We start from the raw sequence: 16,453 nt of genomic DNA on the forward strand, positions 1-16,453 counted from the left end.
TTAATAGCTAAGTAATAGTAAAAAAAAAAATTGCCTCACTCAAATGTGAAACTCCAGTTTTCAATATTATCTCTCCTTTGCTTTTGGACTGGTAATGTATATTCTGTGCTTGTCAGAATTAACTTTTTTTTTTTTTTTTTTTTTTTTTTTTTTTTTTTTTTTTTTTTTTCCAAATGACAGTGACATTTATACTGAGACTTAGACCTCCAGCAGAGATTATATGGGCTGGCTTCATTGGGTTTATTTCTCTCCAATATGCTCTGTCCTAATTCTGTGCCCACTAAATCCAGTCCTACTCCTGCATTGAGTTATTCATATGGTTTTCATTTAGGATAGGTTGTTTTGAATGTGATTATACTGAGCACATCAAACCAATACATATAGCTGTTAAAATTTTCTCCATCTCTTGACTTCTACACTATTCTGAGTCTCCAGCTCTTCAACCCCACTGCCAAAATCTGTCACGTATGATTTACATTTTTATTTTATCAGTTTGTCCTTATGATCTTCCTATCCACTTGGCTATTCCTTATTGGAAGCATTGACAAGGCCAATATTTGGATCTCTCAGATAATAGGGGTTGTGATCCTGCATGCACATATTGTATCCACCATCCCTCAGCATTCTGGAGCTTACTCCCAAGACCAACGAATTCATCACTAGGAAAGCCCCTGTAGCACTCAGGATTCCTTGATCACTTGCCTTTCATGACTGTACCCTTCATAAAATCTGATAAGACATGGTTGTTGCATTAGTCACCTACTCCTACTGCAGACCATGCTGAGAAGCATGCCTCTCTCTTTAGGAAAATGATTAATTTTAAACAGGTAATTTTTTTCTATTCAATACTCAACCTGAAATATACCATGGTTGCCAAGACAAGTCAATAATTTGCCTATCTCCAGGTAGGTCTGGATCCAATCTCTGATAGCAGCTCTCTAAGCCCAGAACGGAAATTTCCCACAGTACCAAAATTTTCTAAAAATTTCCCTTTACTGCTGTAACAGTAACAGCTGTTACATTTCTGATGGCTTCTGTGTTCAGAATGTTCTCTGAATTAATGGTGTGGAGCAGAGTTCTGATTTACAGCTATGGTGATTTTTGTCTGTATTAGGGCCCCAGTGTAGGTACCAACAATGTAGATACAGCATCTTTGCAGTAGGGAAATTACACTGAAAGATTAAATAAGTCAGAAAGCAAAGACAGGTCAGGGTCTTTTGCTGCTATTATTTCTACAGTATCCAAGAATTCATAGTAGGCTCAGTCGAACACCTGGACTTCCTTCTTACTGATACTGAATATCTCTAATTTGCAGTGGCAGCTAGGGTTTTCAAAGGAGTCTGAGGAACCTGAAAGCTTAATTCAGTTTGCACTGCTGATACTGCAGACACTGAAAGAAAAACCAGGGTGGGGAATTCCTGTTTTCCAGAAGGACTTTTAGGATTTTGTAAGTACAATTAATAACACAGAGCTCAGAAGCTTCCTTCCCATTGTCATTAATAAACTTACTGCTTGTGTTCAGCCAGTAGCAGTATAGGTGTTAGAATGAATAGGAAGTTTGAAGAGGAAGTGTGAAAAATAGACTGAAGACAGCGTAATGTTGATGGTAATCACTATGCTCCTTTACAGAGAAGATGAAGAACTCTCTGCTGGCAGCAATCTTTTTCCTTGTTAGAGGTGAGTTTTCATATACTGCACAGCTCACTGCTGCTTATGCACAGCAAAAATCCTTAGTGCTGCTCAAGGATTGAGGCCGTATGAACAAAATCGTGACTGAACTAAACTCTATGAGTAGGAGAAGCAACCACCAGCAACACTTTGCCTATTTCTTTTGCGGCTGTTTTGACCAACAATTCCTTTTTTTTTTTTTCTCTTTTCCTTCCTCTTTGGTCTCTGCAGGCTCCTGCTGCTGCACAGACTGGAACTCTCCGTTCTGCCAGCAGCTGCCAGGTGGGTGGATCGCTCGGTGGATCCCTTAGTGGATCTCTCCATGGATCGCTCCATGGATTGCTCGGTGGATCGCTCGGGTCCCGGGGCAGTGCTGAGTGCTGCCGGGGGCTCCCTCTGGAGCATGGCCCCTAAAAGCCTTTCCCAAAGGGAAAACCCTTCCCAAGCAGCAGGGCTGGTGTGTCTGTGTCAGGGCAGGGCACGGCCGGGCTCACCCCCAGGCTGGGAGTGATGCCAGAGCATCGCAAACAGCCTCCCTGGGATAAAACCTCTGTGTTTATGTGTGACAGGTATCTCTGCTTCCCATTTAACTGGGGAATTATTGGTGATGGAGAGAAGGAACAGTGTAGCACATTCTGATAGATTATTGCAGAGCAGTGGGTGGTCATCTGGTGTACTTTGTGCTGGATTTATTGCAGGCAGGAACATCCTGCTTGCTAACAGAGATGACAGGTTCTTGAGTACACTGTGACATTGGCAAGGAATTTGCAGGAGGACTATGTTCTTCTGAAATTAGCCATGGATAGTTTTCTAGTCCTTGCAATTGACCTGCCAGACTAAGCTCCACTCAATCACTGGTGAGAAAACCAGATGCTCAGGAAGAAAAACAGAAAGTTCTAGAGTGAAAAAAAATTAAAGGTGGGTGGATTTGGGGTTGGTTTGTTTGTTGGTTTTTGGGTTTGGTTTTTAGGTTTTTTTAGTGGAGAAACTGAACTGTGTTTTCTTCAGAACAAAGAAATTTTTTTTCTTTCTTTGCATAGTTCTTGGAGCACATCATTATACAGCTAGTATCTATGGTAGGTCTGGGAAGAAGTAATAATATACAAATTAAAGTGCAGCAGTACAGGAAAACAAAGAAAACACCAGAATAAAAAATGAATGTGCATGTGGACACTAATATCCAAAAACAGGAAAAGTGAGAATAAAAGTGTGCAACACTCATTATATTAATCTGGAGAAAGTAATGTAGAACTCCAGAATATTGGAGTAGGAGGATGCATTGAGGTGTTAGTTGAGCTAATACACTATTTCCACACACAAAATCTAGTATTTTTTCTTTGTCTGCTCTAATACCATAATCTTGTAGAGAAAGACAGGGGTATCTTGTAAAACTTAGAGCATGAGGAGCAATACAATCCCTGTTCCTCTGTAAGCAAAGAGAGGTCTGCATCATGTTAGACACCGAGTAGATCTGAGTTAATAGAACTCATTTCAAATAGTTTCAGGAGCAGTATATTACCAATGTATTGACATGAAGTGTTACAGTAGTTCCAAAAAGGTTTGGTTTTCATGCGTTTCTTCAAAACAATAGAGAAACACTAAGCAAGGGTAAGATTCAGTTCAGAGTAAAACATGGAGAAGAATGTGAGAGCTGCTGCTGTTTTCCCTGCTGTTGACAGACACCATATTCATGGGTGAGGAGGCAAAGATGTGGCTTGGTGGCCAGACTAGAAAAGCAAAGAATTCTGTAATATTTCACATTGCTATGGAAATAAGGAGGACATGATCTCCATGTTCCTGAAAGGAACTGGCACACACCTGAACTGGTGCAGCATAACTTTATTAGAAGAGCATTATTCACTCAGTATGAGAAAAGAAGTGTGATAAGGTGAGTGCATTGAAGTCAGTGCTATACTCCTTTGACACACTTTTTTTTCCAAAAAATCTTTTAACTTAAATAAGCCTTTGCCATCTCAATGATGAAAAGAATGCCAAAGATACTTTGTAACTCAGGTTGTAGGAAGAAATGAGGACAGGAGAACTGATTTTTTAACTCATAGCCTAGGTTATGACATACTATAACTGTACTACAACACCAGCTCCAGACATATTCTTATTTACTTATCATGTAGCAAAACATTTCTTATTCAAGATTGATAGGTCTATCAGCAACTTATTAAACTAACAGGTATGAACTCTGTGACTCTACTCATCAGGAAAAATTCATCTTAAGCATCCCATGCCTGTTGAGATTGTTATCTACTTTTCTGAAAAACAACAACAAAAAAATCCAAATCCTTTTCAAAAGGTCTTTAGGTGGTACTTTGAGACAGCATGACTGACTCTTCTGAACAGATCGTTCAGATAGTAAGACACAAAGCAAAAGAAGAACAACAATCATATTTTATCATTAGTGTTTCTGATCAGAGATTTTGAAATACTGACATAAACTTAACCGCTAAAGACAAAAACAAGTTCCTTTAATAATGTCATCAGTGTTTACTTTCACATCAACTGAAAAACAGTATGTTAATTTGCAAAGAAAGCCCATATTTCTCTTTTAAAAATTAATAGCAAGTAATTCTATACATAAATTTATGCTCCTCTTGTTTTATAATGCATTCTTTATAAAGCTGGCAGTATAAAGGTAATACTGTTTTTATCCAGCAATAGTGTGTAGTTCTGAACTTCAGATAGAGATTGTTGGTTTTGAAGCAATTCTGGGGTCTAGTTGACCAGTTCTAGCCTGGTATTTATTTGGTTTCGTTACTCATAGTTCCTTTGAGTCAGTTAATGATTGCCTGTGATAGGTCTTTTCCAGTGCACATGTTTTCATCTTCCAGATTGGGACAATGAATTGGTGTGTTACAAAGAATTAAGTGAGGATCTAACCTGTACCTGGCTGCCATTACCTAATGCTACAAATACAGTTAATTATACTGTATACTTAAAATGGTAAGTCCAAAAAGTAATCTCAGAAAACAAAAAGCTCTTATTGCTGTTGGATGTGAATCCCATCTGCCAGAGTTTTGCTCCAGTGTATGTCATGGTGTTATGGGTTGTTACACAAGGCTGGTCAATATCTTTCATCACTTCTCATCAATACCTATTGATTTGTAAAAGCTTGGTAAGAAAGCGGTAGGTTGGTTTTGGCTAGACATCACAAAAGCTCTTCTATCCCTCCTCTCCTCAGCCCAACAGGGCAGAGAAAATATGACAGAGGGTCATGGGTCAAGATAAGGATAGGAAGAGATCTCTCAACAATTACTGTCATGGGCAAAACCAGATCTGACCTGGGGATATGAATTTAGTTTATTAACATTCAAATCAGAGTAGAGTAATGAGAAATATAGCTAAAATTCGAAACACCTTTCCCTTCTCTGTTCCCTCCCCGCCCTCTCCCCACATACTTTTCTTCTTACTGGGCTTAACTTTTCTCCTGAGTTCTCCACCTCTTCCACCCCAGCATTGTGGGGGAATGGGAAATAAGATTTTGATCAATCCATTGCATGTTGTATCTGTCACTTCTTTTCTCTTCTGACTCTTCCTCTGGTCTCCCACAGGAGACAGTCCACCATGAACTCCTGCAAAATGAATTATTGGGGCTGCATTTCTTCCTGAACTGCTCCAGGCTAGGTCCCTCCCATGGGGTGCCAGCCCTTCAGGAGCAGCCTGCTCCAAAACAGGTCCCTCAAGGGTTCACAATCCCTGCAAACTTTCTCCAGTGTGGGCTGTTCTCTGCTGCTCCCATGTGCTCTCATTCCTCTCTGCCAGCTGCTGTTGTGCAGCAGTTTTTTCCCTCTTTTTACTGCAATATCCCAGAGGCCTCCATGGCTGGTGGGCTCAGCCTTGGCCAGCAGCAGGTCTGTCCTGAAGTCAGCTGGAACTGGCTTTGTTGTACATGGGGAAAGCTTATTGCAGCTTCTCACAGAGGCCACCTCTGTAGCAATCTGCTCCCTGCTCCCAAAACCTTGCCATGCAAACCCAGTACAAAAAAAGTCATTATCCATCTTACCATGCCTCCAACACACTGTCTAATGCATTATTGCAGAAGATCAGCTTACTCAATTACCTTTATTTGCAGCTATGCAGTTTTATTGACTATTCAACACAGATATATTCAAAGTAAAAGTAAATAAATAAATAAATTAAAACAAAACACACTAACATAAACAGACATTAAGCCTTTATTTTATGTATTATGTATTTTGCTATAGCATGTACCCAAGGAGATGTCAGATGTAGCATACTTTCTGGTAATTCTGAATTATCAAGTAGTGGTTTCACAGATGGAAGGAATTTGTAGGGTTAATTCTGAACTCATTATCTCCAATATGGTATCTTCAGTTGCAGCTGCATTACAAAATTGAATTTCCTCAATTTATATCAAGATATCTGGAATCTCCCATGAGATATCGGGCATGTTCAGAAATAGAGACGTGAGATCAGAAGACATGATCTTTGCCATGAGACTGTATCACAGGGTGCACAGAGTACACTGTATGCCGTTGGTAAATTCTGATATTCATTGCTGATTATTTTGCCACATAACCACCCCTTGTCATTAAAAATGAGCTGTGGTTAGAAGCATCTCCTAAAGCTAAGAAAATGTCACCACACTGGGAAATTCCCCAGGGTGATCATTGCAGAGGAGCAAAGCAACCACCTCAAGGCTGAGGTTACTCCCCCCATCAGCTTCAATATTTTCTCACTGGAGGTAACAGCAGGCACCAATCTGCAATAAGCACCAAATTCCACTGCATTTGTTTTGCCTTTTCGGACTTCAAAGAATTCCAATTTTTTGGAAGGGCAGAAACATCTATGAAACAGCTCTGTTTCTGAAGAGATGTTATCAGCTGAAATATCTGCAAGCCAGTTGCTCTTAAAGTCCTAAGCCAAAACCAGACTGTGCTGTTCCCAGGCTGCAGGGTTGATGTCATGAACAGACGAGGCAGAAAAAAGAATAAAAGAGGATGTCAGTGGGGGAAGAGGGAGACAATTCCCTGGCAGAGGTGTTGATGTTTCCAAGTCAGAGTCAGGACTTTAACCTCAGCCTCCTAAGCTTCCACCTGGTGGTCTTGAAGACAAACTTCCTATCTCCTCCCATCTCCTATTGGGTTAAAAGGAAAGGAAAAAACTCATATGTGAAAGGGCTTTTAGATTGCCTAGAAGAGGTTATTACCCCTTCCTGCATGTAACATCAGCTTGATGTTGTAATAGTTCCTTGTCCTTGCTCCTTACGATTTAATTGTCAGGAAAAAAAAAGATTAAACATAAACACTCCCACAGAAAAGTTCCAACCAAGAATTCAAAATCATGCTTTGAAATTTTAATGGATGATTCACAACTAGCCTGAAGCAGAAGACAGGAAAACCTTCAAGTGTTTTTTCTCAGGTATTAAATATTGAATTATGATGTGTGTAATTTAATGCTTGAAATGCATAGCTAGGCAATTATTATGCTAGCCCACCTCTTTAGGAACACTGAACTTGCACAATTTTAACCTTGGAAAAATTTATCCTGTGTATGGCAGAGACTAAATGAGAGAGACAGGAAAAAAATGGGCAGCAAAGTTGTATGTAAGGCATTAAAAATCACGGACTTCCTGTGCTGTGTGTATTGGGTATACCAGGAGAAATCTACAGAGCTGAGGACTCGGGTGATATTTAAATATGTCTGATATTTAACTCTGATGATTTGCAGGAATACAAGTCAGAAGATAGGCATATAACTCACAATAGTTTTTTCATAACTTTATGGTAATTTAGATTTGTGTAACTGGGAAATTTTGCTGTTCAAAGGGAATTTGGGCACCCCTGTTATGGGAGGCAAGGCTTTATGAATTTATAACCTAATTTTATACCTTCAAAATGTTCTATATATCCCACTGTAAGTACAAAAGAAGGCCATAAGGATCTTGTTGTATCATGCTATGCCTTAAAAGATTAAGGAATTCAACTGTTCTCCATCACACAACACAAGGATTTGGATATTTAAATTTGCTAGGGGTGCTGGAATTAATCTTGCTGTTTCAAGCTGCTCAAGGTGAGCCTTCAAGTGGAAGTGGGAATTATGTGTAACAGTATCTGGAAAGCTATCAATTGCTATAATTTCCCTTTCTTGGGCAGGGGAGGAAAGAATAACTATAATCCAATAAAACGTTTTTCATTCTGCTTCCTTTTCTGTGAAGGGACAATATATCAAGACTTTATAAACAGCAAACATCATCACCTTCCATCACAATAGAACGAACGAAACTCTACATTCGGAGATCTGTATCCATCTGGATAGCAGTGAAATATGCCCATGGCATCTGTGCAAAAGGAGAGAACATCTCACTTTTACCAAGCGAAGCAGGTACAGTGTCTTCACAAGTTGTGTTACTGCAGTGCCCAGCTAAAGCTGTGATCTGTAAAGATTATTTCCAAAATTTCAGCTCCCAAAATAACTCTTGTTATTTTTACTGATTCAGAAAGATAAGATGCAGTTTGACTTCCTTGAATGAGGTTAATAACAGAAGTCTATCACATTTTATGGGAGGACGCTTTTATGGGAAGAGGGAATATTTAATATTCATATCCAGAAAAATACATAGTAATTTGTATACTGTACTTAACTAGCTTTCTATGCTCTCTTTGATAGCTTTCTGAATTTCTTTATGTTGGTTTGCAAAAAGCAGATTGACTCAGGACTGTGCACCTAAGGAATCCTTGATAGGAGAAATCTTTTCAAAATTCAAGTCTTTTCTAAGGCCACTTGCCCATTACACAGTGCTACAGGAAAGATATGAAAAAAGCAGGCCTATTTATTGTGCTCTTTGGATGTTTATTTAAAGATTCCCTACCTATCTGGTCACTGAACTAATGTTAAGAGCTTCACAAAACTTCACCTGCTCAGACTAATCATGGTCTAAGAAAAAACAATGCTCCTCACTGCTGGGGGTTAATAACTGTACAACCCAAATTATCGATATAAGCTTTACTGAAGACTTTTGGCCACATTGTGTTTATTGAAGAGGAAGATGAAAGTATATTTGCATTTACTTAAAAATATTCTGGATGTTTTCTGTACAATTTGTGATTACAGGTACTCTTGACATTTTGATTTTGCCTTTCAGCCTCACTCAGAATAATAACTGCCTAGAAAAAGAGTGTTCCTGAAATCAGTAGAAGCATTCACAAAAGAAGGGCAAGAGGAACAACAGCACTTTGTTGATACCATAAAGATGTAGTAATTATTAATTTCCAGGGGTTTTTGAGGTCTCAGAGTGTTTAGTATTCTGTGCCAAGTCTTTTAATTTTTATAGACCACACTCAACAGACATAATCACCAAAGCTTTCCTGCTTCCCTTCCATTTTTAACAGCCTTATATTCCCCATTTTAGGAAAGTGCTTGTCACCATCTAACATAAATGCTTATCAGATCAGAAACCAATTGATAATAAAATGGGACCTGCTCACAGCTCATGCACCATCTGAGCTGAGATACAGAGAGGCACTCACAGAATCTGCTCCATGGACACTGGTAAGTACTCCCAGATGACAATCACATGAGAACACGAGGTGCCTCAATGTCAGCTCAGCTGCACATATTTCATGCAGCACAAGGATTGCAAGGTGGCACAGCAAGGACTCACTGTGTAGGCAGATCTCACTGCCTACAGCAGACAGCAGACCTGTAAGACACCTTAGTTTGGTTATAACAAATCATGAAATGTTTGGGAAAGAAGGAAGAGTAGCTTTAAACAAAGTAAAATAGAATAGATTAGATTAGAATAGAATAGAATAGAATAGAATAGAATAGAATAGAATAGAATAATAGAATACTAGCATGTTATCTGGTTCATTAACCCACCAGTGAGACACTACAACTACCAGTGATGCAAAAACTGAATATCAGAAATGCCATGTAAAGTCAGATCCATCTGACTTTACTTTCAGTGATTTACAAAATTGCTCTTTTAGCTGGTATCATTACATTTTCAAACAGATCAGGTTTGTTTTGGTTTTTTAAAGGTTATAATTCATACTTTACACAATTTTGGGTTGCGTAAATATTCCAGATTTTCTTCTTTGAAAATAAGAGAAATAAATTCCCTGTAATACAGTCATAGAATCATAGAATGTTTGGGTTGGAAGGGACCTTGACAATCATCTAGTTCCAACCACCCCTGCCATGTGCAGGGCCACACTCTAGCAGACCAGGATGCCACATCCAAACTGGCCTTGAACACTTCCAGAGATGGAGCACTCACAACTTCCCTGTTCCAGTGTCTCACCACTCTCACAGTGAAGAATTTCTTCCCAATATCTGACCTAAACCTACTCTCTTTCGGTCTGCAGCCATTGCCCCGGTCTTGTCACTACATGCTCTTGTAAATAGTCTTGCCCATCTTTCCTGTAAGACCTCTTGAGGTACTGGAAGGCAACAAAAAGCCCTCCCCAAAGCCTTCTCTTTTCCAGACTGAACAATACCAATTCTCTCAGTCTTTCCTCATAGGAGAGGTACTCCATCCCATTAAACTATTTGGTGGCCCTCCTTTGGATTCATTCCAACAGATCCATATCCTGCCTGTGCTGGGGACCCTGTCACTGAAAGTTGGGAAATAAACTCTCCATCTAATTTTTTACATTAGGAAGCCAACATTATCTCATTAGCAGTGGTGAATGCATGGGTGATTCTCTTCAAGGCATGCATGGCCAGTAACCTAAGAGACCAGGTTATACTTCTGAAACTATTTTCATGTTTCCTGAACACACGCATATACACTAATTATTTCCAGTTGTTTGGATATGGTTCCAATCTTCTGACAAACCTTTTCTCCTCTGCAGTATCTCAAATATGTCATCAGGTCATAATGTACTCCTCTTATCATTCTTTGCTCTGACACACAATCCTTGTTCTCTAAACTAAGATATTATTTAGTACATATTAAATCTTACTGATAGAAGTAAACAAGAAAACATTAACTGGAAGAAGTTTTATTAGTCACAGATGTAGGGAGTTAGCACAAGGCCACATCAATCTCTGGTGTTTGTACTAAGCACTGTATGTACAAAATTAACCACTAACAACAAATATGAGGGTCATGCTCTATTGTGCTGAAGTTAAAAGAATTTCCAGCACCTTCCTCCATTGCTGCATAGATACCTTCTTACAGGACTGTGCAGTAACAACCACAGAGCTGATGGAGCCCTGCAGGTGGGGTCTGAGCATTGCAGAGCAGAGGGGCAGGATCCCCTCCCTGGCCCTGCTGCCCACACTGCTCTGGATGCAGCCCAGGACACGTTTGGCTCTCTGGGCTGTCAGTGCCCATGGCTGGGTCATGTCCAGCCTCTCCCCAGCAGCACCCCCAGGTCCTTCTGGGCAGGGCTGCTTGATCTGTCCATGCCCAGCCTGTGCTGGTGCCAGGGCTGCTCTGACCCAGGGGCAGCACCAGCACTTGGTCTTCTAAACCCCATGAGGTTCCCATGATCCACCTCTGGAGCCTGTCCAGGTCCCTCTGGATCCCATCCCATCTCTCAGGAGTGCCAACAGCACCTCTCAGCTTGGAGTCATCTGCAATTCACAGAGAGTGCACTTGACCTCTCTAAGTCATTACTGTATATATTAAATAACATTGGTCGCACCCACTATGGACCCCTGATGGACATGTCTTGTCACTGGTGTCCACTGAGACTCTGAGACACTGACCACTACCCTCTGGATGTGACACTCACTTCCTAATCCACATAACAGTTTACCCACCAAATCCATCACTATCCAATTCGGGGAGAAGGATGTTGTGGGATACAGATCAGTTCCAGATGCATTTTAGGACATGCAACATGGCACAGCAACAGGGCAGTACAAAGCTGAAGGGAATATGTCAGAGATGGAAAATCAGTCATAATTTCAATGTCTGCATGTAGCAGCAATGACTGCTTTTCCTTCCCCTTCCCATCCAGCATATCAAGCAAAGGCTTCTCCAGCAGGCAGGCATGGATGCATGATTTGTATCACTAAGTCCCTGAAATTGTCTGTTTTTCAAGCTCTGTTATTTTTACACGTGCTAATCAGGTTTTAAATATTTATTTATTAAGTATAATCTCAAGAAGAAAACTGTTTAAATAGCAACAGACCCCACTTCTTGGGAAACTCTCCTTACCCAGGAGCCTCTTTCCTTCCTTTTTACTACAGAAATCTCCCTTTTCTTCCTTTTGTCTCAGAAGACTGTTCCCATTTCTCTTGTAGCTGACTACTAGTTTATTTAGCCACTTCAGAAGATGTACTTTGAGAGGCCCATGTAAGAAATGTTTTGTCTTGGTAGAAAGAACATGCAGGTCTTGGAAAAGTCTCATTCACTTTTATAAAAGTCCTAGACCATCCTAGGGCAGCCAGTTACCCATGCATAGCCCACCCAGTAGTGCAACAGGCAGACAAACACATGCAGACAGTCTGGCACATGGAATGTGGAAGAACAGAGGGTTAAGAGCAGTACAAATGCATGCCCTGCAGATTTTGGGGACAGGGGAGATGGAAGATTCACATGACTACTGTGAAGGACTAGTAGAGACAGCCACACTGGGTGATGTGAATGAGTGAAGACTGCAGGTCATAAATATTCATTATCCCCCAGGTTCCAACTGATGCTATGAATTTAGCAATCTCTTCTTAATAATATAAACATAGGCTACTCTTGCAGATGAGTAAGTGAGTACGGCCACACATGCATAGAAGATGTACAAAGCCAGTGGTTATCAAGAGTAGGATAAATGTACCTGCAATGCAGTTTAACATTTGGGTTTTAAATCCTTTCCATTTCCCTCTTGTTCTGTAGAGATTTGGAGTCTTTCTGTAATATTGTGGGTAGTAGGATTTTTTGGTCACTAAAAATTTTCTATTAGCAAAATTATATGAAGTCACCATGGACAGAGTAATACCCTTCACTTGTAAGAAAGAAGTAGCCATATGTTTATTGATATAAAGGGGAAATCTAGCAAAGCTTGATAGTAAATGTGACAGGGGTTTAACAAGAGTAGATGGCAAGGAGCATTTGATTACTTCATAGAGAATAGAGTCAGACAGAACTGTGAGATTCTGAGACCTTTAAATTGGGTCATGATACTTTAAAAAAGGCTCCCCTTGAATTCTAAAATTCTTCTCAGAGCCCCTGCAAGTCTAGTTGCTTCTGGATCCAAACTTAGTCCCAGACTTGGTCACCAGTTTATGTCTAAAAGATTGTATGTGCACAATCAATCCTTTGTACCACTTAACTGAGATTTAAAATTTTCAGTGCAATAAATTCCAATTCACTTATCAAGTATCTGATGAGATGAATACTCTCTCATCATGAGGAATAACCTTAAGAAGTCAAGAAGTGTTCTTGCTAAAGAGATCCTCTTGTATAGCCCACTGCTGTGCAGGAGAGGCTGTGGGCTGTCCACTGTTTACAGGGTAGGATCAGACACTTAAAGACATGTATGCATGCTCACTTCAAATATTAGTTTCTTCCGAAGTTGACTTGAGTCAAATCTTAACCAGAACTATGATTAGATGGATGAACTTTTAAAATTAGCCCTTGTCTTTCATGTCTTTCATCTGCCTGCCCCAATCGACTTTGAGTCAGATGCTGGTCCAGACACATCTGTTATGACTGCTGGTAGTGGTTATCACTTGATCAGGATTACAGGAAATAAAGGTCAGGATGGAGGGGAAGTGGAGGGGAGGGAGTGAGTGTACTCCCACTGAAGTTAATTAATTAACTTTAATTAAAAAATAAAGTACTAGAGAAATCAAAAGAGAAGAGCTGGTTACCTTACAGTGGAGCTTTAGCATTTTGGGGGGTGTTTAGGGAAGAGTTTAAGTAGCAACCACAGTTTCCTATCATATTTTCTCTTATTTTCTCTGTATTTTTCAGCTCAGGGTTCTCCTTAGGCATGGGTGATGTCTTTGTTTCAAGAAAAACTCTATTCCTTGTACAGTTATTGATGTCATCATCAGCTGCAGATGCAAATCTCTTCTGCAGTGCCAAGGCATGTAGGCAGCCACACAGTCAATCCAGTCATGCTGTTTGACATCAGCCATGTGAATCTCTTTAGACATAATGACATTTTTAAAAATAAGGGCTTTTTTATATTTAGTTTTCTCCTGCCTTCTTGTTCTTGAGAATGTTAACAAGGCTCAGACTTCAGCAAATTCTTATTTTATGGTATATGTAATGCCTAATTAATTTTAAAAGTAATATTTAGACTAGGTTACTTGCTGTCCTGAGTGAGGAGAACAAGTTCATGAAGAAGATGGCCATGTTCTTAAAAGACTGAAAATACCTTGACTAAAATGTGCAATAATTCCTATTTGATGACAGGAAGCTCTACTTTCAGTTGAGTCAGAAGGCTGGTCTTAAGATGAGAAAACAATTAATATAAGATAATGTTTTATTGCTGTTACATAAATGAAATTTTTTTTTAGGTGCCTCTAGGAAGCAATGTCAGTGTCACCATTTCAAATTTAAATGCTACGTCTTCATACGTTGTTCAGCTCAGATGCATAACCAAGGATGGTCTCAACTGTGTTTGCATTTGGAGCAAAGAGATTTTGGTCCCTCACAGTAAGTGAAATGTAGTTTCATTCTACTGGTAGTAAGTATGAATGTAAAGGCTTTTCCAAATTCTGTGTCATATGGAATGGCATTTTCAGATACTCTTGAAAAAATGAACATCAGAATTATTCATTTGGGTGCATGTCTCCATCTTTTTCCATGTTTACCAGAACTCATGAACAAGCCAAGAATATCATATAATGCAACTACACAAGTCTCTCCAGGAAGAAGAAGTGTTCTTCTGAGGTGGGAGGTAAGGTTCACTTTGAGTCTGGATACCTTCTGTTATGTGTATGCTGTTTATTTATTGCATTGCAGGAAAAGACAGACTTTCTCATTGTATTGAGTCTATGCTTGATATATGAAAGGCACTGGATATTGTATACTTGCTGCAGAACTCACTGCATCTATATGCTGATGATTTAGGTGCAAGAAACAAACAAGGAAAAATTACATCAATTGATAATCTTGAAAAATTACTAAAGCTTCCCCTCTTTTCAAGGGAAAAACATATTTTCATTTTAAGAGCTTCCAGCTTCATCTGAAATTTCTCACAAGATATGTCTCTGCCTTTTAAATTATTAAATGTTGTCCTGCCTGTGTTACTTCAAAATTATCCAGTTATTTCATTAAGATAACCCAGCCTCACAGCTTCATGGTATCTACACATTATTAATTTTGTGCCAGAAATAATTGACAATCTTGATATCAGAAATAATCCTTGAAGAATTTACAGGCTTTCATGGATTAAGTTTCTGTCTATATTGCAGTAATTTCCATTTCTGTGTATTCGTTTTGCAATCTCTTTATTAAGATTATTACAGTAAAATAATGAGTGAACCACCACGAGAAATTTCTACCAATGGATATTTAACAGGTTCCAAATTTCTAGCATAATTACTAGCATTTCTCTTTAAAGAGATTACATACCTAACCAACCCCTAGTAGATGAGGATACCCAGAGGCATAAATTTCAATTAAACACCTCTCATTAACTTTCAAGTTCTTGATAATGAGGGATATGTTCCACTGAAATGTAGAGAACGTTACAGGTGCTTCACTGCTGTTATTACTAATTGCTTACACATAACTAAGATCTCAGTTGAGAAAAATTCTTAATCTTATACTTAAATCCTCTCAATTTAAGCATGCTCTTAATTTTAAGGAAATGCTTTGCTTCATTGCTTCCTAATGACCTAATTAAAACAGTATGATTATGTCCCCATCATTAGAGGCTACGTTTTGTTTATACAATTAAATTCCTCTTGATTTTCTGCATGGAACATAACAGCATTTGTAGAATAATAATATTTTTACCCTTGCTAGGTAGCACAAAGTGAGAATGTCCTTGGATATTTTGTTAATGTGGAAAGAATACCCAACAGCTGCAGCCACTCACCAAATCACATCTCTCTGAAAGACAGAGAAATTCTTGTTAATATCTCCATGGCTTACCATAGAGTTAATATTTCTGCCTATAATGAAGCAGGAGAATCTCCACGAGCCATCTACATTGTCCCAGAACTCTCTGTGACAGGTATTTACCTTTTCATCTATTCACCATAATGTGGGGAAGTTTTATGACCAGTCTCTGAGGTTACCTTTTGACAGACTTTGGGATAGGTGAAAGCACTCTCTTGAATATTTATTAGGCTAATATTTTTACCTACTAGGAGTCAGAATTGTTTCTGAAGAAGACGCTTCTGTAGAAGTTAACAGGCTAGAAATTTAATATTAAGTTTAGCACCTCTTTCTTTGTCAAGCTAGATAAAGTACCATGCACTGAGTCTGCTTGGGAAAATGGTTTATGGACTGTCCTCAATATCAAGCAGGTGCCAGTGGTTTAATAAAAGTTCACAGAACTATGTTCAAGTCTAAGTTCTTGAGCTAAATAACTGGTAAGAGACCTGCTACTTTATTTCAGTGTTACTCTAACTGGCACATAGGAAAAGGAATAGATGGAAGTACATGTCACATTAGGATGTACATGTCACATTCTAATGAAGATGTAAGCTTGTCTCAGGCCTAAATAGACAGTATTTTCATTTAAAGAAAAAAACTTATTCTATAATGTCTTCCTTATATCAGCTAGTTTTATGTGTTATAGGCTTGAGATGTATTTATTGCAATATAAGAAGAACCTCCCTAACAAAGTAAGATTTTTAATAATTAAGCTATAGCTTTCACAGTAAAGAAGTCTGCAAG

General features: G+C 39.1%; 1 protein-coding gene across 1 annotated transcript in view; it reads left to right on the top strand.

The window, feature by feature from the left end:
• The first annotated feature begins 1,587 nt into the window (after nucleotides 1–1,587).
• The window catches only part of LOC310923136 (interleukin-6 receptor subunit beta-like), a 31,355-nt gene continuing 16,489 nt past the window's right edge, over nucleotides 1,588–16,453 (top strand). The window contains exons 1-8 of the mRNA XM_083884268.1: nucleotides 1,588–1,676; nucleotides 1,890–1,950; nucleotides 4,512–4,623; nucleotides 7,859–8,025; nucleotides 9,053–9,192; nucleotides 14,119–14,257; nucleotides 14,419–14,501; nucleotides 15,575–15,785. Of these exons, the coding sequence (XP_083740394.1) occupies nucleotides 1,635–1,676; nucleotides 1,890–1,950; nucleotides 4,512–4,623; nucleotides 7,859–8,025; nucleotides 9,053–9,192; nucleotides 14,119–14,257; nucleotides 14,419–14,501; nucleotides 15,575–15,785 (955 nt within the window). The 5' untranslated portion in view covers nucleotides 1,588–1,634. The remainder of the gene's footprint in view (nucleotides 1,677–1,889; nucleotides 1,951–4,511; nucleotides 4,624–7,858; nucleotides 8,026–9,052; nucleotides 9,193–14,118; nucleotides 14,258–14,418; nucleotides 14,502–15,574; nucleotides 15,786–16,453) is intronic.

Source organism: Zosterops lateralis, assembly GCF_965231275.1.
Source record: "Zosterops lateralis genome assembly, chromosome: Z".
Lineage (NCBI taxonomy): Eukaryota > Metazoa > Chordata > Aves > Passeriformes > Zosteropidae > Zosterops > Zosterops lateralis.